General features: G+C 38.8%; 1 protein-coding gene across 27 annotated transcripts in view; it reads right to left on the minus strand.

The window, feature by feature from the left end:
* BCAS3 (BCAS3 microtubule associated cell migration factor) overlaps positions 1 to 26344 on the minus strand; it is a 580731-nt gene that overhangs the window by 359510 nt on the left and 194877 nt on the right. For 17 of the 27 annotated variants that reach the window (XR_014821299.1, XR_014821300.1, XR_014821301.1 and 14 more), the window contains one exon: positions 14903 to 15167. Coding sequence is in view for 22 of the 27 variants with exons in the window: in XM_084985051.1 (XP_084841177.1) it covers positions 14903 to 15167 (265 nt within the window). In the remaining 5 variants the exon portion in view is untranslated. Of the gene's footprint in view, positions 1 to 6531; positions 6586 to 8249; positions 12335 to 13401; positions 15168 to 26344 lie in introns of those variants that run through there. The other 10 variants (XM_021068155.2, XM_021068164.2, XM_084985049.1 and 7 more) reach the window with 2 other exon arrangements.

Genomic DNA, 26344 nt, shown 5'->3' on the forward strand with positions numbered 1-26344 from the left:
AAGTTTCAGAGATAAAAGTGTATGGGAACAGGCAATGAAATATATATATGAACATCTTTTGTCGACATTGCATCTCCACTCTATTGGTGGCACAATTTGTTCACACACCCAACCCAAGTTCATAAAAATGAATACTGAAATAAGTGGGAAGTTCATTACCTTAGTCTGTTATTCTTGAATTATTCCAAGATTTGGGATGAAGAAAATCTGTAAGAGCTGATGCTCTTAATATTTAAGATGTATCTGCAATTTTTAATTCACTTTAAACACTAGGATCATAGTTTGCCACACTTTCAACAATGAAAAATCAAGCAACACAGTAAGTAGACTACATGTACCACTAGCCTGGACAAAGCAAATTTTTCGTATACATAAAAATAATAAAAGATCTTGGGACTTTTACTTTAAGATTCAAGTTATTCCTGAATCAAACATATTTAAGCACCCTCAAAATTTCCCACTCTTCTGAACTGAGCTTAAATAGTTTTGGGACTCAGTGCTCAGAAGTGAAGACTTTTAATAACCCTAGTGAAAAATCCCCAGAAGTGAAAACCCCGTAATTCAGCTCCCAAAAGTATAAATAAATCCCCATTGAAATTATTTTTTGAAACTACTCTATACTCATATCTCCCATGCTTATCTCACAATGAATTCTGTATCATATCAAGGGAGCAAACAGAAGCACTCACTGTTCAAGAGAAAAAGTACAGAAATACATCTTCATCGTTCAGTAAACACAATGCTACTACTAAAACTGCTGAACATATAAGATGTGCAAGAATGGGAGATGGTACTGAAATAAAAACAAACATTGTAGCAGGAAAAAATGCTGAATAAATTGTAAGATTTAAGGTATAACTTTTAGACTTGGAGGAACTGGATGGATTTAACATTTGCAGAACCTGTCTTCTTCCAAGACACTGAACACAATATACTTAAGGAAAAATTAAATATCAAAAGCAAAGTATTTTCTGTTGAATAACAACTACAGTAGTAAAATGTAAGCAATTTTCCTAACAATCAAAAAAGATATAATTCAAAATAGTAATAGCAAAGATGCTCTTCTCCCCACAGCCTCCTTCCCGCTCCCTCACCCCGCCCCACGGAAGCCTTCCTTCTTTTACTCATGACTGCTAAGGATATTTTCTGGCTCTATTTCAGCATCATGACTTAGGTCATGAGAAGTGTCAAAGATGCATTTCCTTCAGATGGGAAAAAGCAACAGATTTTAACAACCATACAAAGATGGGAGTACAGAGCAAAGGAGCCAAATCAGCATTTTTGACAGCAGGGAAGATAAAACCTTTTATATTCACATATATTTTATTTCCAGCCTAAAAACATTTAAATATCATTCTATCAAATTATGCTTACGTGTTCTGCTCTAAGAAGAAAACAGCAAACTCATACCCTATTCGGCTGCCTAAATTATCAACAAATTGTGAAAAAGAATTCTTCAAAAGAAAAGAAAAAATGAAAGAAAAGAGAAAGGAAGAAAAGAAAAAGAAAGAAAAAGTACACCGTGTGAACAGCTCCAGTCCTTGTCTTCTAAACTTATTTTTCCAAACGCAAAACCATGAATTTACCTGTTGACATTAAAAACTCCTTTGACAGAGTCCTTGAGAGTGAGAGTGACAAAGAGGAGTGATACCATGACCATATCTGGACATGAGAATGACGACTCTACTTCCTTCCCCGTAATTATCCTGCCTTTGCAGAAACACTTTTTCTTAATCAGCTGGATGACTGCCAGAAAACTGTATCCATTTATCAGTACCGTCATTTCATATTTTCTTTCATCCGTGAATTTATCAAATGTGGACACATTTCAATCCACTTCAGATTAGACACGAGTGAAATACTATTGAACATTTGTTAAGAATTCCCTAATAGGGATGATTCTGAACACTGAACAGGGGCTGGCCTGTCTCTTCTGAAGCTGCCAAAGACAACAATGCCCAGCTAGTTCCATTCTAGCCATTCTGAAACAGTCTTACTTCCATGTCTCATGCTCACTTCAATATTCTCACCTGCAAAAACACATCATCCAAAGTTAATAACTCTTTCAATGAACCTTAAATCCCTTTTCCTTTTCTCATCCTCCTCCAAATTCTAAACGTCATTTTATGCTAGGAACATATACTGCTAACAACTATAACAGTTTCTTTTTCTAAGTGTGTGTAACCCTGGTACAGCACTGATCCCTCTCTCCTTACCCTTTTTTAGGTTACAGACTCTCAGCCAGCCGTGAGATTTTTTTTCTTCCTGCTCAGATTTTTAACTTCAAGACTGGTCACAGTTGCCTACTCCCAGGTCTCATAATTTCTAAATCTGTTTATCTGGGTCACTCATTCAGATACTGGTCATAACGTATCCTAAGAAGCCCAATTTCCACTCTCTTCTCTCTCTCCAATTTTTCTAAAACCAAATTTTGAAAAAATATTTCAAGGGAACCTGACCAGAGTTATCTTACTTAATTGTCTTCTTCACTGAAAAATAAGGCAAAGTTAACGTGCAAATAGACAAGCCAAACCCTCTTGTTGTTACTCAAATTACTAGACTAAAATAATGCTGAAGGATCACCTCCCTGAAAACTAACTTTTAAGTGTATTGCCAGAAACTTTCTAGCGGAATCCTTTAGGGGAAAGTAACCAGTCAACAAGGAGTAAGATCTGCAAATACTACTACTGATTAGGGGCACCCTAATAAACCAGTCGGACCCATAAACTGGAATGAGCCACTTGTGCTCGAAGAGCTTCCAATCAGTCCTTTAGTGTGGATATGTTGATTAGCTGAAGAAAAATGAAATAACAAAATTAATCAATTAGACCCAGAATTGCCAAAGCAATTCTGAGGAAAAAAAAACCAAGCAGGAGGCATAATTCTCCCAGACTTCAGGCAATATTACAAAGCCAGTCATCAAGACAGTGTGGTACTAGTACCAAAACAGACAGACAGACCAATGAAACAGAATAGAGAACTCAGGAATAAACCCAGACACCTATGGTCAATTATCTTTGACAAAGGAGGCAGGAACATAAAATGGGAAAAAGACAGTCTTTTCAGCAGGTATTGCTGGGAAACCTGCACAGCTGCAGGCGAGTCAATGAAACGAGAACACACCCTCACACCATGCACAAAAATAAACTCAATTAATCAATTAAAAATTAAATTTTTACAAATAAAAGAAAAAATCAGAATGATCCTCCTAGAATTCCTAGACAGTCCAGCCAGAATTTTGATTTAACCAAGATCTAGGCATCAGTACTTTATTTTTTAATCTATCCAGGTAAATTATAATGTACAATCAGGGCTGAGGACTGCTACTTTAATATAAAAGATAATGATGACCACCAAAAAAAACAAACAAACAAACAAAAAAAACTGACAAAAGAACTCAGAGGAAATAGAGCTGATGCAAAGAGCAAAGAAATGCTTCAAAAACAATAACTGCCTCTTAAAAAGATAAGCAATTTTACACCTATAAAATAAGAAAAGGATGTGACAATGAAAGAAAGAGTCACAGAAAAGGATATTAAAAATATATAGCAGAAATGAAAATGCAGTGCAGAAAGTTAACAGATAAAGTTGGGGGTACTCAAAGTAAAACAAAAAGACAAAGATATAAAATAGAAAAGAACATCAGGAGATCCATTATCAAACCAGCATGATTTCCAGATAGGGCAAAGAAGAAAACAATAAAAAATAAACCATGAAGAACTGGAGTTCCCTGGTGGCCTAGTACTTAAAGAATCCGGTGTTATCATTGCTGTGATTTGAGTCACTGCTGTGGTGCAGGTTCAGTCCACATTCTGGAAACTTCCACATGCTGCAGGTGTGGCCAAAAACACAAAACAAAACTGTGAAGAATTTTTAAAAAGCAGCTTCTGAATGGGAGCAATGGGGGCAGGAGAATGTAATTTTTTATTATAAAAATTGTGGCATTTCATGACTTTTATTATAAATGTATGTACTGTTTTGGTAAACAAAAAACCCCAAACCTCCAAAGAATGCTAACAGAAAAGAGAGGCAGAGATTAACAGTATAAGCCTTAATGATGCCTCAATAGTAGGTTGAATCACTCTGGTCCCATGAAGCACAGAGATAAGTCCTAGAATAGCACTCTACAGAGAATCAAAGAAAGGAATTGTTAGAACACACAGATATCACTTATTCAAATAATTTAAAAATTTGCCTCCATTCAAGTACCTAAATTCATTCATAGGAACTGGTAACAGGATGGGGTACTAAAAATGGATGTTAATTTTGACTAATGTATTTCAAAAGCCCAATTATCTAATAAGACTTTGAGGGATAAGTCACTGAAAACACAATAAAAAGGAAGGTAGGTTATTATAAAATTTTATAAGACATCAACATCCACAGTACACCAGGTTCATGCCAGGGTTGCCATGAATACAAGCATGGGAAAGTTTAGAAAAGACCGCCCTCTAGAGGCGTATCTCATTAACCATTTAAAAACAAAGCTATTAAAACTTGTAGTCTACCATATGCCAATAGTAAAAAGAGAGAAAATACAAAATATTTCATGAACAGTAAAGAGAAAAATATGAAATACAAGTTTAGCTTCAACTGATAACTACCTTATCTGGAATATATTTTAAGGAAAAACTTTCAGAGAGAAAAGAATGGGGCATATTCCAAACAGTATAGACAAAAGATAAAATAACCTTAAGATATTAAGAAACAATATAAGAGTTTTCAAAGATACTCCACAAGGAGTTCCTGTCATGGCACAATGGTTAGCGGGCCCGACTAGCATCCAGGAGGATGCGGGTTCGACCCCTGGCCTCGCTCAGTGTGCTAAGGATCCGGCGTTGCCATGAGCTGTGATGTAGGTCACAGACACAGCTCAGATCCCACGTTGCTGTGGCTCTGGCGTAGGCCAGAAGCTACAGCTCCGACTGGACCCCTAGCCTGGGAACCTCCACGTGCCACGGGTTTGGGCGTGAAAAGGCAAAAAGAGACCAAAAAAAAAAAAAAAAAATACTCCACAAGTAACTTTATTTTCCTCAAAAAATATGTTATCTGAAACTTCCTCTCAGTTTTTCTGTGAACCCAAAATTGCTCCATAAAATAGTCTAGTAAAAAAAATATGCTATCTTTATTTAGTAGATGGTTTCTTCAATTAGGGCTTCTGAAATAAAAGCACTTTGTTTTCAGGACAGTATTAATTATGAGGCTTCTCTTTTCAATCTACTTTCCCCAAAGAGCTCGTGTGCTCTCTCTGAGAAAGAATAGAAAGTGACATGAAAATACTTCAAACATGTACAATTTGGGCATATGGAAATGTAAAGTCTAGTATAATGTTATAGAAACATTCCGAAAAGGATGATCAAATAATAAAACAAACTCACTAGGAAAACTTTAATAGACTTGAAAACAATAAATTAGAAACTTCACCTGAACTAAAACGAGGAAAACTAAAACCAGTAAAAATCCCAGTACTGAACTAAGATAGCCTAAAAGAAGATTTTTATCCATTTAACATGTATATACTATATGTGTATGTATATATATACTGTCATATGAAGCATAAAATTTAAAGCAGAGCCACAATGCACATGATTGATTTTTCTTGGCAAAAATTAAAACATACAAATGGAAACTTCAATCCACAAGTAAACAGCGACGTGGAAAGAGAAGTCAAGATACATCTCGTTATTATTGACTGTCTTAAAAGGTGAAACTATGTAAGGTTGAAATGTGTGGTTGCTTTGTATTTCCAACTGTGATGTGGTCTGTATCGAGAAAACTACTGATCAACAAAAGTAATTACAATAAACCGTCAAAGGAAAGCTATAAACAGAGTTTCTGAGTGGTTAAAGAAAAAAAAAAAGACTGCATCATACAGATGCCAAAAAGAAAAGTGATGCTACCAATTATTTAGAAGCACTTTATTAAAATATGGAGGCTTCAAGTCCAAGTCCTCTACAGATCTTTGAGTCACATCATCTACTTCCACCGGGAAGAAGCAGAACCTGGAATTCAGAAGCCTAAAGATGTGACTCAAAGATGACTCCTCCCCTGAGTTAATGGGAAAGAGATACTTCTGAGAACTGCAGAAGTGAATCCAAAATCCCTCTGTTAACTCAATGGAAATAGGAGGCAAAAAAATTCCTGAAAAGCCCTATCACATAGAGTGCAGGTTGCAGCTGCAACTAGGATTGAAGCCCTGGTCCAGGTACTTCTACAGGCCACAGGTGCGGCCATAAAAAAAAAAAAAAATACATAAATAAAAAATAAATCTACAGAGTTAGGAAGTCAGAGAGGTTTGACTACAGGAAGTCTGACTCCAGGTCCTCCAACTGCCTCCCAAGGAAGTTAGTTAGGAATGGAGATCATCAAAAATAATAGGTAGAAAGTCGTAATCAATAAATATAGATAAAGATCTTATAGAAGAAACAAATACCAAAAGTCAGACACTTTATGGTAAAACAGGGAGAAAGCACATTGTAAGCTGAGTGGAGCGGAGCAGAGAGGAGCTTCAAAGATGCATTCAATGTTTACCTGAAGAAATAAGCGGAAAGCAATTCAGGTGCAGGAACAAGGTGCTGAGTGAAGCTGAAAGGCAAAAGCAAGTAATTAAATTTGCTTGGAGCATAAGTAATACTGGCAGAGGAGTTCCCACTGTAGCGCAATGAGATCGACAGCATCTTGGGAGCAGTGGGACACAGGTTCCATCCGAGCCCAGCACAGTGGGCTAAGGATCTGGCATTGCCTCAGCTGCGGCTTAGGAAGCAACTGCGGCTGGGAACTGATCCCTGGCCTGGGAACTCCACAGTAGTGGCAGAAATGGATTCAGCAAAATCTCCAAACTGGTAAAGGAAATGCCTAATCTCAGAGAGGACCAACCGTCTGCCTTTCTTAAATCTCCCAATACCTGCAAGCACGCTCACTTCCTCTTTCTAGAAGAAATAGAAGCATCTCCTCTCTGCCCTCTAACTTGCCCCCATTCTCCTGCTCCCCTTTACATCAATGCTCATGGAAAGACCTGTCAATAGCGGTGTCCAGTTTCTCTCGTCCCATCCTTAATAAAATCCGCTTCTATCAGGCACCTACCACTCCACTAAAACAGCTCTTATCAAAGCCTCATGGTCTCCACATTACTAAATGCGATGGTATTCTATCTTTTTCTCAGCTCTTATCTGAATTGACCTATCAGCAGAATTTAACACATTAATCACTCCTTTTTCTCAGGAAAAAAAAAAATTCTTCATTTGGCCTCTAGAGCTCCTCATGTGTGGTTCTTCTTCTAAGTCACTCACTAACTACTTGATGTTGGAGGACCCCAGCACTGCTCAGTCCTGGGACACTTCCATCTTTTTTGGTGGGGGGCACTCCCACAACGTGCAAAAGATCCTAGGCCAGGGATCAAACCCTGCGATGCAGCAGTGACCCAAGCCACAGCAGTGATAATGCCGGTGCTTTAATCACTAGGCCACCAGGGAACACCACCTTCATCTTCTTCTAACACTCATTCACTTATTAGGTGATCTCATCCTGCTTCTGGCTTCCTCCATGCCTTCCAAACATGCATTCTCAGGCTGTTCCTTTCCATGGAATTCTACATTCAGAAAACCAACTACCTACTTCACAGCACTAGGAAGTCAAGACACATTTTAAACTAAACATGTCCAAAACTCCACATGCTGTCTCTACCCTCTAAACCTGCTTTAACCCCGTGTTCCTCATTTCGTTTGATGGCAACCCCATCTCGCCAGCTGTTCAGACCAGAAGTCTTACGGGTCATGTGACTCCTCTCTTTTCTCACCTGGATTTCTCTGAGACTCTCCTAACTGGTCTCCTTAGGCTTCTACTTCTGTCAGCCCAGAGATGGGGCAGATGTAATAGAGTGCTCCATGCTGCTCCTGCCTTACTGAGTCACTCAAAGCCCTCCACTGCTTCTCCATATCACACAGTCAAAGTCCAAGGCTGACATGATCTGGCTGCACTTCCTCTCGGACTCCGCTTCTACGCTGCACCCTGCACAGTGTTTCAGCCACATGGGCCACCTTGCCCTTCTGTAAACACCCTACACACATTCCCAGCTCACGGAGGTAACACCAGCTGTTTCTCCTGCCTGAACACGTTTAGCAGGTACCTGCATGACTTTCTCCCACGCGTCCACTGGATGTTTATTGAAATGTCATCATCTCAGGAAGCCCTGCCAGAAGCATGCTCATTTCAAATTGCAATCCTCTCCAGGCACTCCCTATTCCCTTTCCTTTATTTTTTTTTTTCTCTACAGCACATAAAAGTACCTGTTTATCCATCCATCCACCCACCCACCCTCTAAACTATGTATCATCCATCCTACTCTACTGGAAAGTCAGCTCCGTGGGAACAGGGGTGTTTTCCTCTTTTATTCGCTGCTGTATTTGTAGAGCTCAGGTAGAGTGCCTGGACATAGTAATGCTGATAATAGTTGCTGAATAAATGCAAGAATTTTATGGATGTTAAAATGAAAAGCAATGCTACCCGAAATGAAAATCTCTTCATTCTGACAAGAAATAAATTGTTTTTATTAGAACTTCTAAAGATGTCTGAAAATGTTGCCTCGAAGGCTTGGAGTCCACATTTTACCAAATACTACATAAGATGCCAAGATACAAATTCAAACAAGAAAAAGACCTGGCTTCATGGAAGTCAACCTACTGGGAGACACAGGCATGTCAATGAATAAGTAACATATTAAAACATAATAAAACTGGAGTTCCCTTTGTGGCTCAGTGGTTAATGAACCCAACTAGGATCCATGAGGATGCAGGTTTGATCCCTGGCCTCATTCAGTGGGTTAAGGATCTTGCTGTGTGCTGTGGTGTAGGTCGCAGACACAGCTCGGATCCTGCGTTGCTGTGGCTATGGCATAGGTTGGGGTGCAGCCCTAAAAAGCCCTATATATATGAAACATATATAATAAAACTGCGTTCATAGTGGCTGATACAGAAGACACAACATTGGAGTTCCCATTGTGGTGCAGTAGAAACAAATCTGACTAGGAACCATGAGGTTGCGGGTTCGATCCCCGGCCTCACTCAATGGGTTAAGGATCCAGCGTTGCCATGAGTTGTGGTGTGGGTCGCAGATGCGGCTCAGATCCAATGTTTCTGTAGCTGTGGTGTAGGTCAGCGGATACAGCTCTGATTCAACCCCTAGCCTGGGAACTTTCATATGCCGCAGATGCAGCCCTGAAAAGCAAAAAAAAAAAAAAAAAAAGGACACAACAACATCAAGAGATATTTAAAAGAGGCTTAAGAGGTGAAGTGATATTTTTAACTAGATCATAATGAAGTAGGATTTTAGTAGGCACTCAAGGAATTAACAATTATTTCAAGTAGAGAAAAGTATGCAAATCAAAATGATGCTGAGAAATGAATAATGTGGCATTTTTGGAGAAAGGTTCAGAAATATATGTGTGATGGGACAAGAAGCTGGGAATAAGATGGAACTTGCCCTTATAGATGGCCAAAAGTCACATGGAAAGATGCTAAGCATCACAATTACTAGAGAAATGCATATCGAAACTACCATGAGGTATCACCTCACATGGGTCGGAATGGCCATCATCAAAATGTCTACAAATAAAAAATGCTGAATAAGGTGTGGGGAAAAAAGGAACCTTCCTACACTCTTGGTGGGAATGCAAATTGATGCAACCACTTTGAAGAACAGCACAGAGTTGCTTAAAAATCTAAAAATAAGCTTCCATATGTCCCTGCAATCCCACTCCTCGGCATATGTCTGGAGAAAAACATAATTCGAAAATATACATGCACCCCAATGTTCATAGCAGCACTATTTCCAATAGCTACGACATGTAAGGAATCTAAGTGTCCATCGACAGATGAATGGATAAAGAAAGTAAAACTATGGTGAGACACCGAAAGACTGAAAGCAGAAAAGTGGAAGATAAAGAAAATGTTTCTGGAGTTCCCGTCGTGGCGCAGTGGTTAACGAATCCGACTAGGAACCGTGAGGTTGCGGGTTCGATCCCTGGCTTTGCTCAGTGGGTTAAGGATCCGGCATTGCCGTGAGCTGCGGTGTAGGCCGCAGATTCGGCTTGCATCTGGTGTTGCTGTGGCTCTGGCGTAGGCTGGCAGCTACAGCTCCGATTATACCCCAAGCCTGGGAACCTCCATATGCTGCGGGAGCGGCACTAGAAATGGCAAAAAGACAAAAAAAAAGAAAAAGAAAATGTTTCTGATAGTACAAAAAAAAAAAAAAAAAAAGGGAGGGGTGGAAATGGTGCTAGAGACTACTGAAATGGATGAAGTAAGAAATGATACTAAGAGGTTAAAATCAGCTTTGTTATGGACTACTTGCACAGCCTGGAAAAGTCTGTGGCCTCTTTCTCAGAATAATACTTGTAAGTGCACGTGATATATTACATAGGATTACAAAGAAAGCCAATTATATTGAATTATAGCTATCAATTCATTTTAAAAACTGTTTTACTATAGTCGTATTTGTAATAAATAATAAAATCAGTAATATTATTATACAATGTATTACAGTTTTTTAAACAATAAACAATATTTCAAAATATATTTCAGCAATTCAAAACACTTCAAGATATATATTTTTTGTATACTGTGACACAAAAACATCTGTGTTTTTATTGGTGACAATATCAGAAGTACTGCTCTTATGAATTTCATGTGTGATCTATATTCATAACGAAAGAAAGCATTTAGGCTTGGTTAGAGGATAGTAAACATAAAGATGTTTTTTTTTTCCTAAGAACCCCTCATAAAGGCTAAGACCTAGGCAATAAGATCAGAAATGAAAGAGATATTTAGAGAGAATATATTTCACATAAACATCCTCTGTTAAGTAAAAAAAGGCAAATAGATAAAATAATCCTAACCTAAACTGGATTGACTCCAGAAAGAAAAAAGGAAATATCCCTGTATCAACTGTTATTTCACAGTTTCCTCCACTTTGCTAAAAAGAGCACAGACAAACAACGGTAAGACCGCCAAAGCATGATTCATTTTCAAGATGACTCCCTCCCTGCTCAAAGGTTTACATTGTTTTTGACTAGCATCAGAGTGTTTATCCACACAAACTGTAAATACATCATTTTTAGAACTAACCAACAACAATGACCATTTTGTTTTGACATGTAAGATACAAAAAGAACATAAAGAAAAATGGCCATCACTCTAATGCCTCCACTTTAAAAATAAGAAAAACTACACAGAGTTAGCGGGTGTAATTACGACATAATAAAACATGAGCATGTGTTATCAGGAGGAAAATGCCCCCTGAAATTTGTTGCTTTCAAAATGGAATTTAGGGAGTTCCTGTCGTGGCGCAGGGGTTAACGAATCCGACTAGGAACCATGAGATTGTGGGTTCGGTCCCTGCCCTTGCTCAGTGGGTTAACGATCTGGCGTTGCCGTGAGCTGTGGTGTAGGTTGCAAACACGGCTCGGATCCCGCGTTGCTGTGGCTCTGGCGCAGGCTGATGGCTCCAACTGGACCACTAGCCTGGAAACCTCCGTGTGCCATGGGTGCAGCCCCAGAAAAGACAAAAAAAAAAGGAATTTAGTAACAGTAACAGCAATATTGCTAAACAGTTTCCTCTCTGAGATGCTTCTGTTAGCTTTATGCAAAAATACAAAGAAAGCTGTGAAAGCACTAATGCTGTGAGAAAAAAATACAATTTTGCAGAGAATTATTAAGTATTTTTCTTCAACGACTTGATATTTTACAAATGACAAACCCTTAATTGGCTGGCAGGTTGCACCCTTCAGCAAAGGTATTCATCCAGTCATTCACTAGCTCCTTCTCCCTTGGACGAGGGCAAAGATGACTTTAACCGTCTGTGGACATTATGCCCAAAGCTCAGCCCAGAACCTGTATGTGGAATGCCTACTAGAGAAGGAAGAACGGGAAGAAAAAAGGAGCTCAAAAGAATGCTCTTGAATGATGTATAAATGTAAAGACTACACATTTTTTCCTGATTTTTCTACTAAGACCTCTAGATTTCTGGTCGACCTCGCTGCCCCACGTGTATACTGAATCTCTCTCCATAAAGTTTGGTGAAATTCAAGTTAGGAAAAATATTTAATACAAAAAGCAAGCTCCTCAAAGAACCTATACCACCACCTAATTATATGACAAAACAGTTACACCTAAAAACATAATTATTTCTAAAGTAAAATTTATTGCAAATGACTGAAAATATGAATCTCTCATAGCTTTCCACGTTTTTTTTTAAAAATCCTAAATACTTTTTTTTGTTTGTTTGGTTTTTGTCTTTTGATCTTTTAGGGCCACACCTGCAGCATATGGAGGTTCCCAGGCTAGGGAGCTAATCAGAGCTGTTGTTGCCGGCCTACGCCACAGCCATAGCCACAGCAACACAGAATATAAGCCATGACTGCGACCTACACCCACACCTCACGGCAATGCTGGATCCTCTAACCCACTAAGCAAGGCCAGGGATCAAACCCGAAACTTCACAGTTCCTAGTCAGATTCGTTTCCGCTGAGCCACGACGGGAACTCCTCTAAATACTTTTTTAAATGATTGTTTTCATCCAAGACATATTATAAAAGTCTTTCAACCTCGAACATCATGGATCACTAGTTAAATATACATGAATAACAACTGTTCTTATAAAAATAATAAGACCACAGCACAAAACATTATGTAAAGGGAAAACAAAGGTCCCAAACTTTTTTAAGTTACAGAATTTCTCCCCCAAATTCTATTTATCTATATGTATTTTCATTTTATCTTAAAACTTCCTCCAGAAAATAAACATCTCTTAAATTGACTATTACAAACAGTTGTGTGTTCAAGCAGAAGCTAAAACAAATGAGGATAGGGATACAGCCAGAAGAATTGCAAAGATGTACTCAAACAAGTACTTGCACAGACATGGTCATAAAAGCACTATCCACAAAAGTTAAAAGGTAGAAAAACACAAATTCCCATTAATCAGATGAAGGGCTAAAATACATATAATGGAATATTACTTAACCATAAAAAAGGAAGGAGGTACTGATACATACTATGATGTGCATACAATATACATACTCTGATTTTGTTTTTGTTTTTTTTAAAGTGAAGAGTTCACTTTTTAAAAAGTAAGGAAGTGATTACCCTACAAGTCAGAACCATGGTTTGCTTTTATGCTGTACCTCAAAAACATTGTGCAGGAGTTCCCGTCATGGCTCAGTGGTTAATGAACCTGACTGGGAACCATGAGAAACCATCCTTGCTCAGTGGGTTAAGGATCCGGCATTGCCGTGAGCTGTGGTGTAGGTCATAGACGTGGCTTGGATCCACTGTTGCTGTGGCTGTGGTGTAGGCCAGCAGCTACAACTATGATTTGACCCCTAGCCTGGGAACCACCATATGCCACAGGTGTAGTCCTGAAAAAAACAAACACACACACACACACACACACACACAAATCATGCTATGTGAAAGAAGCCAGAGACAAAAGGTCACATTTTTTTTTCTTTGCCTTTTTCTAGGCTCACTTTTTTTAGAAACAAAGTATGTATGTTTTCATATATTCAACTTCTTTAACATGTTTGTGAGATTAACTGGTGAATTTCTATGTCGATTTGATTCATTTATTTCCATTGCTCTTAAAGATTCCATTCCATCAGTTCACTTTTTCAAACTATTGCCTTTGGAATGGATAAGCAATGAGATCCTTCTGTATAGCACTGGGAACTGTATCTAGTCACTCGGGATGGAGGATGTGTGACTGGGTCGCTTTGCTGTACAGTAGAAAATGGACAGAACACTGTAAACTATAATGCAACTATAATGGAAAAAATAAAAATCATTTTAAAAAAGAAAAAAAGAAAAAGAATATTAATGAAAAAAACTTCAGTTTTTACCTTTTTTTTTTTTTTTTTTTCCCTAAGCTCACACCTGAGGCATAGGGAGGTTAGGGGGCCAATTGGAGCTGTAGACGCAGGTCTACACCAGAGCCACAGCAATACAGGATCCAAGCTACAACCTACACCACAGCTCACAGCAAGGCCAGAACCTTAACCCACGGAGCAAGGCCAGGGATCAAACCCACAACCTCATGGTTCCTAGTTAGATTCGTTAACCACTGAGCCACGACGGGAACTCCAAAAAAAAAGTTCACTTTTTAAAAAGTAATGGCAGAGCTCCCTTGTGAGGAGGAGGTTAAGGATCAGGCATTGTCACTGCAGCAGCTGGGTTCACTGCTATGGCGCAGGTTTGATCCCTGGCCCAGGAACTTACACATGCCACGGGTGTAGCCAAATATAAACAAATAAATAAACAGAAGTAAGGAAGTGATTACCCATAAAAGAATCATGATTTGCTTTTATGGAAAAGGAACAAAAGGGGAGTTCTAATAACTTTTCATTTATTGGTTAATTACACGTGAGGGCTACACAACTATTTGCTCTAAGATAAAGTAGTGACCTATACTTTTTATTGCAACCTATGAATAGAAATGCCACAGAAATGTATTTTAAATAAAATTCAAATGCTGCTCTAAAACACATAAGACTCATGAGGATCCCCTTCCAACCATGGATATTTCTAAACAAAGTATAGTCCTGACTCTGGAGTTTTCTGGAAAATATTTCCAATGTGAGATTCACTCACTAAATTTATGAAAATAGTCTCAAATATCATATCCTGTACATGGGACATCGAGTATCCCTTAAATAGTGATACAGTAGCATGATAAAATGATCACCATTCCTATGCTGACTTCAATTTATCAAATCATTTAATAAATTAAGACTGTCCCTAAGACAAGACTATGAACCAATTTAAAAAATGGGCTTTTTTTAATCTCAGATCTCAAAAAAAGAAAGGAAAGGAAGATGACTAGGGACACTGGAGAGAGAGTAAATTAGGTTTACCGTGCAGAGGTGATCCAGAAGGGCTGCTTGAGAGACCTGGAACAGGGCTACAGCGGCCTCCTTGCTTGGATGTCAATTCCTGTTCAATCTCTTCCAGGCCAGCACTCTTCTGGAAACGGCTCATGCGATTCACAACTCGTGGTGACATATGCGTTCGAACACAAGGCTGGCCACCATAAGGGTTGATTGGGAAAACGTGGGAAGTCCCTCGGAGGGTACTGACCACGACCCAGCGACAGTCATGGCTGAAGCATATGTCTTGTACCTAGAAATGAGACACGGCCAAACACAAACATGACTGAAACTCCCCGGACTTGGCTCAGAATACCACATACATACTACCAAAGATGATCAGAAATGTTGCCTGTTTACCTAAGATGAGGTTATACACTCAAAATTTTTATTCTGAAGATTAGATGCCTGGTGAATATTCATCAACACTCCCTATCAGGGACTTGACAAGATTTAGAACAGAGGAGTCTGTCCTTCACTGTATAGAATGCCACATCAGAAAAAAGGAACTAGGCAGTTTCACCCTATAGAGTTGCATTAGAAAATAAATAAGTCAAAGATATATGGTCATATTTATTTCTTTAAAAGAATTGCCAGAGTTCCCATTGTGGCACAGCAGAAACAAATCTGACTAGGAACCATGAGGTTGCGGGTTTGATCCTGGGCCCTGCTCAGTGGGTTAAGGATCCGGCGTTGCCGTGAGCTGTGGTGTAGGTCACAGACGCAGCACAGATCTGGCATTGCTGTGGCTCTGACGTAGGCTGGTGGCTAGTTCTGATTCGATCCCTAGCCTGGAAACCTCCCTATGCCACGGGTACAGCCCTAAAAAGACAACAGACAAAAAATAAAAAAATATGGTAAAACAAAGATGCTTGTGAGTGAGACTTAACATGAAAAATGTATATGTGTATCAATACATATGAATATGAAAAATATTAGCTATCATTATAACAATATAAGCTAAGGAAAACTCAAGCAAAGAAGCCAATTCAGCTTAAAATCTTGACTATTATTACAGAAATATTCTACAAACAAAACCTATTAAGTATTCATCAAAGTACAAGTCTCTCTTATACAAGATACTTCATTGCTAGAAAAAATTATCAATATATGGATAAATTCCAAATTCAACCACATACCTGCCCATTTCAATGACTGTGATATACCCAAATGATATAATGTTACAATTAAAGAATCTCCTGAAAGCTGACAAATTTAACTCCCAGGGATTCTAGAATTATGAGTGAAAAGTTATTCTTCACATGCCTAACCTCTGTACTTTTCCTACAATAACTTTCAGCTAAACAATGTAGAGAAAACTTTTGGGAAGGACAAAAAGAAGTGTAAATTGCAGAAACAAGAAAAAAGAAACAGAGTACCAGACGAAGTTAGTATCAAATACATTAACACAAGCCAGAATCACATTTATAAAGAAAATATCTTTAGGCTTATAGAGTAATTTATATTCTACCCACAGTGGACTTAAATCCTGTTATCTAAAACCTTTTTCCAAAACATTTATAATCAAGACCACTTCCTGGTGAGTCAATGAAAAGAAGTTTCCTTCTCTCCTTTTAAGAATACTTCTGATATGAGGTGGTGCTAACACTCGGTATCAAGGCAGGAAGACAGAAATCCACCTAACTGCTTACTTAGAAAACTGCTATTAGAGAAGTGATTCTGCTCTATGACCTTAAAGACACATCAGGATACATAAATGAGCAGAGAAAAGGTGATACAGATATTAGCTGTCACGAAACGAGAAAAAGCGTCGTCATGACATTACTGAGGATAACAAGTGGCTGAACCCACAAAATGCAAAGTGATGTAACTGTTCGTGTTATCAAGCAAGTTGGGTGGTTTTTCATACATTATTAAAATCAAGAAAGACCTGGAACCCTCATTAGGACACTGTTAGAGTTTTAGAATAAACAGAAGTCAGAATTCTTAACTGATGGCATACAAATAAAAAATATAGAGTGCTTAAATAAATGCTTGGCAAATCTCTATTAGGTTATATAATTTATTGTGCTTTAATGTATTATTTGGCATATTTATAACATCTCGCACTTGTTTCTTATTGCAGTGATATAAAATTTGGCTATAAGAAACCAATTAAGCCCATAGAAAACTGAAGTATTTGTTCCTTATAACACACTCCAGCTATGTTCCAAAGGTTCTAATGTATACCAATATTTTTCCAGCAATCAGTTTCATTGATATGATAAACCAAAACAACAATATTTGGTGTAATCAAAATCTAATATAGCAGACATAACCTCATACAGAAAAACGATGCGCAACATTTTATCAAAACAATCCCCCCCCCCAAAAAAAAACCCCAAGTGTATATTTAATTCAGAGAACAGGCTGAATTCAAATTACATATACCACAAGAGTATCTGAGCACTGGAATTTAACTGTTACTAAAATTAGCATCTACGATACAGAAAGAAGCATCACACAAGGCTCCAAATTTATGACACAAATTTACCCCTAATCTCAATTAACTAATAAGAGCAGTTTTTAAATTTAGGGTTATTTTAACATCCTGGCATCTGGAGCAGAGATTCTCTAATTTTAGTGTGATAAGAAGCACCTAGGTTACTTGTAAGAAATGTGGATTCCCACCTCCCAAAAAAAAAGAAAAAGAAAAAAAAAAGAAATGTGGATCCCTTGGTCCCACCTTCAGAATTACAATTGAGGTATTGGGAGGTCTTGGGGAGACCTGACCAAGAAATCTGCAGTTTTAGAACACTCAGATAATGACTCTGATACTGACCTAAAGTATGTAACATGGACCTAGAAAGAAAAAAAAAAAAAAACTGACCAGAAACAGCATTCCCTGGACCCATACCAAAGGTTAGAATGTATATACGACATATTTTTATTTAAATGAATAGCCATGATTTCCTACAGTGTGAGTGGGGCAGAAGATTAACTGAAAAGGGCAGGAAGAAACTTTCTGGGATGAGGAAAATGTCTTATATCTTGATTTATGATTATACAGATGTAAGTAGTGGATGCAAATGGAACTCCCAATCTCCAACCTTCACCCCTTCACCTGCCACCACCACAGGGGTTTCCTATGTGCTTCCCACGGCCTCTCTTACAGCAGGTGTTGACATAGCTATGATCCATCAGACAAAAGCAGGATGCTACTGCAGGATTCTGGGAAAATATCCACTTTCCTGATAAAAGGAATTAACAACACTGAAGCGGTCCTTACTCCTTGATCATCTTACCGCTCTGAATTCAGAAATGCAGGCCTCCCAAGAGGCAATTATAAAGCAAAGACAGAAGAAAGAGCAAAAGAGTCACTGAGAGAGACATTGTTGAGCAATTGTACCAAAACTAGCAGCAAGCCTTCTTGCAAGGTGAGAAAAACAAATCTCAGGGGTTTAAAAAAAATTTTTTTTTAACCATTTTTTTGTTTTGTTTTGTTTCCTTAGGGCTGCACCAAGGCATACAGAGGTTCCCAGGCCAGGGGTGGAATCGGAGCTGTAGCTGCTGGCCTCCACCACAGCCACAGCAAAGCAGGATCCCAGCCGCATCTGCAACCTACACCACAGCTCACGGCAATGCTGGATCCTTAACCTGCTGAGCAGAGGTCAAGGATCGATCCTGCGTCCTCATGGATGCTGGTCAGATTCGCTTCCACTGAGCCATGACGGGAATTCCCTAAACCATTCTTAAACAACATTTTGTTTCTGTAGCCAAATACATGCTTAATAATTCAATTATCAATTCCCTTTCCAAATTTCTTTTAAAAAGAGAAGAAAAAAAAAAAACCATAAAGACAAGCCCAATTTTGCAAAAACTAACCAGCCAAGAGCCAATCCATCAGATGAATATTAAAAATAAGCTATTTGAATAAAAATTAATATACAAGTTCTAGACACATTCCCAATCCAAAATGTCAATTTTTTTTTTTTTGTCTTTTTGGGGCCACACTCGCGGCACATGGAGGTTCCCAGGCTAGGGGTTGAATGGGAGCTGTAGCCGCCGGCCTACACCACAGCCACAGCAACATGGAATCCAAGATGCATCTGCAACCTACACCACAGCTCATAGCAACGCCGGATCCTTAACTCGCTGAACAAGGCCAGGGATCAAACCCGAGACCTCATGGATACTAGTCGGGTTCGTTAACCACCAAGCCATAACAGGAACTCCTCAATTATTTCTATTCCTTCAAAACTGATAAATACACTTTCATTAAAAAGGCTGTACCTCTGACAAAGCAAAAAGGTTAATTGCAATTAGTTTGGAAAAAGTTGCTTAGGATGGGGATGCGGTCAAGACAGATAATCCACACACACCCTCTATTTCATGTGCCTACTCCCTCCTCACATTAATTCTTCAGTCATTTATTTATTCAATCATTTTTTCATGGAAAGCCTATTATATGCTTTCTACTCTTATAGGTGCTAGAAGTTCAAAAATGAGCTAAAATAAGCAGTATGCTCAACTCTTGGGCATCTAGGCCAGAGAAATGAAAATTATGTTCATATAACACATTCATAATAGCCCAAAACTGGTTACTTATGAAAGGGTAACATGAGGGAACTATGCAGTATCTTGACAGCAGAGGTGGATATACAAACCTACACATATGAGTAAATTATACAGACCTGCACATATACACACCCCACAGGTAAATGAGGTGAAATATGAAAAAGATCAGCTCACTGTGCCAATGTCAATATTTTGGCTGTCTTACACTCTAGTTTTGCACAATGTTACCATTGGGATAAGCTGGGTAGAGTATACATGGGTCCTTTTAGTACAATTTCTTTCTTTCTTTCTCCCTTCCTTCCTTTCTTTCTTGCCTTTCTTTTTTTTTTTTTTTTTTTTTTTTTTGTTGGTCTTTTTGTCTTTTCTGGGGCTGTACCCATGGCATATGGAGGTTCCCAGGCTAAGGGTCCAACTGAAGCTGTAGCCGCCGGCCTATGCCATAGCCACAGCAACACAGGATCCAAGCTGCATCTGCGACCTACACCACAGCTCACAGCAACACCAGATCTTTAACCCACTAATCAAGGCAAGGGATGGAACCTGTAACTTCATGGTTCCTAGTCGGATTTGTTAACCACTGAGCCACATGGGAACTCCCAGTACGATTTCTTATAAGTGCATATGGATCCAGGATTACTTCAATAAAAATATAAATTTAAAAAAAAATTGAATATGACACCTTGTAAGCACAAAGCCAGCAGTACAAATGTAGCCGGCTCCTGCTGAAGCCTGAATTTGAGTGGAGAAGGGGATGAGGAGTGGCCCAAAATGCCAAGGACTGCAGTTTGGCAGTGATAGAAGCGGGGGCAGAAAGAAGGTGGATGTTGGTGTTCCCCTTGTGGGGCAGCAGAAATGAATCCGACCAGTATCCATGATGACACAGGTTCCACCCCTGGTCTCACTCAGTGGGTCCAGGATCCGGTGTTGCCTAGAGCTATGGTATAGATTGCAGATGTGGTCTAGATCTCACAGTGCTGTGGCTGTGGTATAGGCCATCAGCTGCAGCTCTGATTCGACCCCTAGCCTGGAAACTTCCATGTGCGTTAGATACGCCCCTTAAAGAAAAAAGAAAGAAAAAAAAAAAAAAAAAGCAAGAAAGAAAGTGAGTGTTGGACATGGACACTCACTGAATGCTGCTGAGCAGCACCACTGCCCATTGGGAAATAACTGGCCAGGTGAGAAAAAAATGGTTAACACTCCTGGATGCTCCCACAGCCATCTGCAGGCTAGCCTTCCCTGCCACCAAGATAGGGGATAATTAGATTGCCTGGAAAAACTTAGATGCCACTGGAAAAACTACCATGTGCACCTTAAACACGTTAGTCCATGTTCTCACGTAGAGGGAAAGAGCCCACGTCCTTGGAAGAGGAAAAATATCCTAGAATGAAGTGTAAGCACAGTTCACAGTAGGGAAGAGGAGTTAGAGCAGACTCGTGGGTATACTACTATCGTCGTTTCTATTGAGTGTATAACTGGTATTAACGGCTTGATAGTAGCTACACGCTTGTAAGTGTCAGGGGGTATCCTCTGCCATAAAGATTGAGGTGATAGTGAGACAAGCCCACATCAGCCCACCTCCTAGGCTTCGCTTCCTTCCCATGTTATCTAAGAGAAACAACAGAATCCCAGTAGGAAAGAGTTGAGGTGGAGACTTAATGGCCGCTGAGGTACTCAGAGGCGCTATCCCAGGACAACATCGCCACCTGCCTGATCCAGCAACCAAGTACACTCCCTTTTCTCGGTGGCAGCTACTAATCTGCTACCAGGTTCCTGTAATTAAACAGGCCTTGTGATTTTCCAGACCCACACCGGGATGGATGATCTCAAATGCGTTGATGAGTGTGGTGGGAAGGGCTCAACAGGGTTTGCTAGTCAAATGGGAATGAATGATATATTCCAGAATACGTTCCAGAGAATGGCCTTAGCAGAACCCAGTGTTTATAGCTATTTCACCACCTACTCTACTGCCTGAAGCAATGCCATTGTCTCAACAGGCCCCTGAATCACAGGGTTTCTTTTAAATGCCTGATCCACTGATGGGTGGCTAAGATGAAAAGTGATAGTGTCCACTGGCCCAGGGCAGCTGCACAGCACCCACAAAAACTATGCAGAGACAAATGAAAGGCCCAAACAGCACCAAAGGATAATGGGAAGCTGTCACCTCTGCTTTAATTGAGGGGAGGGCACTATAACTGTGGGCCAATCATGCCCATTCATTTATGTATTATCTTTTGTGTGTGTGTGTGTGTGTGCGCGCACCACAGTGACAGAAGTACTGCAGAGAACATAAAGAATGCAGAGTTTAAAGGCTTTACTATCTGCCCTTAAAAGAAAAGGTTTGCTGACTCGCACTTTAGATAAGACTCCAGAGGACTGGAAATGTTATATTTATACTGGAACTTGGGCAGTTGCCAATGGCCTGGCCAATGGTCTGGTTTGCCATAAAGCAGACTACATCCTGGCAGACTGCAGATGCCCCTGCTTTAGGGTCATGAGCTGAGCAAGCAAACCATGGCTGGGAACTGAAGAATCTGGGTCACTAATGCCCAAGGTAAGATCCTACCCACTGATGAGAGTAACTGGCTCAAGCTGCTGATCAGGTCTATGCTGCCCTGCCTTGCACAGGGATTTCTATCTAAATCCATCAGTTATAAATCTTTGGCCAATCTATACAGGTTGTTTCATATCAAAGTATACATGATGTCATAACTGAAAAGCATTAATATACTACAAGTGTTCAGGTTAGTTGTTTATCTATTAGGACAGGGTTGCTCAGATATTTGCCCCTTTTTTCCTTATTTGTTGTATCAAATGTTGAGACGGCATTATTAAAACTCAAAGCTGATGCACACACATTTAAGTCTTCCTAATAATTTGACTCTTGAACATCATGAAATATCTCTGGTAACAGGTTTTGTCTTAACCTCTATTTTACTTGATATTAATATAGCTAAATTTTCAGTATTTTCAAATTTTTAATATTCAATAAAGTTTTTATGTTTATTATTTGCATGACTTTTTTTTTTTTTCCAGTCTTTTTAGGGCTGAACCCGAGGCACGTGGCGGTTCCCAGGCCTAATCAGAGTTGTAGCTGCATGACATCTTTTAATATCTCTGCATTCAAAATGAATCTTAAACAGATAATTTGTTCCTTCAATTTGGAGTTTATTTTTAACTTTTTTTTTCAAATGATTTTTGTTGTTTCCATTATAACATAACTGTTTCTTATTTTTCCAAATGATTTTTGTTGTTTCCTTTAGAGCTGGTTTACAGTGTTCTGTCAATTTTCTACTGTACAGCAAAGTGACCCAGTCAAACATACAGATATACATTCTTTTTCTCACATTATCCTCCATTATGCTCCATCATAAGTGACTAGATATAGTCCCAGTGCTATACAGCAGGATCTCATTGCTTATCCATTCCAAAGGCAATAGTTTGCATCTATAAACCCCAGATTCCCAGTCCATCCCACTCCCTCCCTCTCCCCATTGGCAACCACTAGTCTGTTCTCCAAGTCCATGAGTTTCTTTTCTGTGGAAAAGTGCATGTGCCATATATTAGATTCCAGATATAAGTGATATCATACAGTATTTGTCTTTCTCTTTCTGACTTACTTCCCTTACTATGAGTGTCTCTAGTTCCATCCATAACATATCTGTTTATATGCTTGAATTCTGACTACTATTTAATTTTGTTTTCTGTTTACCCTCTATGTTTCCTGTACATCTGCTCCTCTTTTCTGCCTACATTTGAATTAATTGAACATTTTTTAGAATTCCATTTTAAATGAAATGCAGCACACTGAACCTTGCAAAAGTATAGTTCTAAATTCCTGCTCCCACCCAAGTACCAATGGTTCAGTTATCTTATGAAGTATGACATAATTGCAATAAAATGTTAATATTTCTTATATATAATTTTAACATTCCATATATTTTATACAAATTGATAAAAGGGAAGAATTCCTCTCTAATAAGAAATTTATCATATCTCAGATATTTCATTTCTTTCAAAAGATCTGAGTTTGCTCTGGTTTCATTTTCCTTTGCATGATTTCTAGTGTGGATATGCAGTCTTTATCGCTCATTCCTTCATTCTTGAATGACATTTTTGCTAGATGGAGAATTTTTCATTAAGATCTTTTAAGCATGTTATTCCACTGTCAAAAGGCAGAAATTTCCACAGTTTCTGATGAGAAGTCATCAGTTTGTTGAAATGCTATTTCTCTATGTGTAATAGGTTATTTTCCTCTGGCTACTTTCAAGATTTGCTTTGGCTTTCAGAAAGTTAGCTATGATATTCTAAAATGTGGGTTTTGTCATATTCAATCCTATTTAGTGTGTCTGCTTCTCTTTCTGAATATTTAAATTTATGTGTTTCAACAAATTTGGAAAGATTTCTATTTTATTTCTTCATAATTTTTGGCTGCCTTATACCCTCAATATCTTTCCTTCTATACAGATCAAGAGAAATTTTGCTCCAGTATGAATCATATGCAGAGTTGGTGCTATAATGTGTTGAGAATTTTAGGGATGTTTGTATGGGGTAAATGCATTTTGCACATGAAATGATCCTGAATTTTCAAGGGGCCAGAGAGTGGACTGTAGTGAGGTAAAGAGTGGCTCAAAGAAAAAGATATATCCAGGAGCCCCTTTGTGGTGCATCAGGTTAAGGATCTGACATTGTCACTGCAGTGGCTTGGGCTCTGATCTCTGGCACAGGAAGTTCCACATGGCTCAGGCACAGCCAAAAAACTGACAGATAAATAGATAAATAAATAAATCCAGATCCTAATCCCTAAAACCTACTTGTAATACATTATAGATGCGGAGTGACTATTACCTTATATGACAATATATGTGACTAATTTCTAGATCTAGAGGAGTTATTCTGGATTATCAGTGCTGACACTAAATGAAATCACATGTACCCTTATAAGATACATAGAAGAGGAGAAGACATAGAGATGAGGAGGAAATGAGACCAAAGAGGCAGATACTGGAGGGATATAACCAAAGATTCTTCATTAGAGGTGCTAGAGCAAGTACAACGTGGCCAACACCTTGATTTTAGACTTTTACCTTCCAGATTTGTGAGAAAGTAAATTTCTGTTATTTTAAGCCCCCAAGTTCATGGTAATCTGTTATGACAATCACAGGAAAGCAACGTGCAGCAAATCTGTGTTTCATCTAGAACAATGCGAATTTCATGTTGTGGACTACCCAGAACTGAGGTGGCTGCGTGGTATGTAAGGGTTTGTTAAGATTTTAAGAAACTGCCAAATTATTTTCCAGAGTGGCTGTACCATTTTACATCCCCAACAGCAATGTATAAAAGATCCAGTTCTTTCACTCATTGACTTTTTGACAGTTTCTTAACATGTGTTGTAGATTCCAGACAACTTGTGTCTAACTCAAAGGGCTTCTCATATGTTTTCTTCTAAAAGCTTTATAATTGTAGCCTTTAAATCTATGATCCAATTTGGGCTAATTTTTGCATATGAGATGAGGTATAGACTTACACTCATTTTTTCATAAAAATACCTGATTGACCATTGTTGAAAAGACTAACTGTTGTCAATTTTGCACCTTGTCAAAAAAGAAACAAATATATGAATATCCCTGGATTCCCAACTGATTACTGTAGCTTTAATGTCTTAATATCAGGTAGCCTTCAACTCTGTTTTTCTTTTGTAATATTATTTTGCCCAATATGACTACTACTATATACTTCGATATGAATTTGATAATTAGCTTGTCAATTTCTACCAAAAAATTTTCTTAAATGCTGCTGGGATTTTGATGGACATTGCATTGAATATACAGATCAATTTGGAAAGAAATGCTATTCTAACAATATTAAGTATTCCAGGCAAAGACTATGGTTTTTAACTCTCCTTTTATTTAAGTTTTTCATCTCCACAATATTTCAGTTTTCAGAGTACAGTCTTATACATGGTATGGTGATTATTCTTAAATTTTAACTAATTTTTATTTTATTTTATTTTATTTTATTTTATTTTATTTGTGTGTGTTTGTGTGTGTGTGTCTTTTTGCCTTTTCTAAGGCTGTTTCCGCGGCATATGGAGGTTCCCAGGGTAGGGGTCGAATCGGAGCTGCAGCTGCGGGCCAACGCCGCAGCCACAGCAACTCGGGATCCGAGCCACGTCTGCAACCTACGCCACAGCTCACGGCAACACCGGATCCTTAACCCACTGAGGGAGGCCAGGGATCAAACCCGCAACCTCATGTTTCCTAGTCGAATTCGTTAACCACTGTGCCACAACAGGAACTCCATGTTTTATCTAATTTTTTAAAAATTATCAATTACCAATTGTCTGTTGCTAATATTCAGTACCCTGAAGCCTTGTTAAAATCACTTATTGGAGTTCCCCTCATGGCTCAGTGGTTAATGAACCCAACTAGTATTCATGAGGACACGGGTTCGATCCCCAGCCTCATTCAGTGGGTTAAAAGATCTGGCGTTACTGTGAGCTGTGGTGTGGGTCACAGACGCAGCTCAGATGCAGCATTGCTGTGGCTGTGGTGTAGGCTGGCAGCTATAGCTACGATTCAACCCCTAGCCTGGGAACCTCCATATGCCGTGGGTGTGGCCTAAAAAAAGACCAAAAAAAAAAAAAAAAAAATCACTTGTTACTTCCAACTTTTTTTTTTGTAGAATCTGCTAGATTTCTACATAGACAATGATATCATCTTTAAATAAACATAGTTTTACTTCCTTGATTATGGGTATGTGATGTTGCTTCTCCTGTGGTTTCAGATTTCTCTGCAGACCTCAGGGGTTCTCTCTATGCAGTTTTCATCTGTCTGGGACACTGTCCTAAGAACCCTATGATCTTTGTTTCTCTGGACTCTTGGAGCTATCCCATCAACAAAGGGAGTCTAATGG

This window comes from Sus scrofa, chromosome 12 (genome assembly GCF_054392235.1).
Source record: "Sus scrofa isolate SSC_HxYL_T2T_F1_AM1 chromosome 12, Sscrofa_HxYL_maternal_Yorkshire_Landrace_v2.0, whole genome shotgun sequence".
In the NCBI taxonomy this organism is placed as follows: domain Eukaryota; kingdom Metazoa; phylum Chordata; class Mammalia; order Artiodactyla; family Suidae; genus Sus; species Sus scrofa.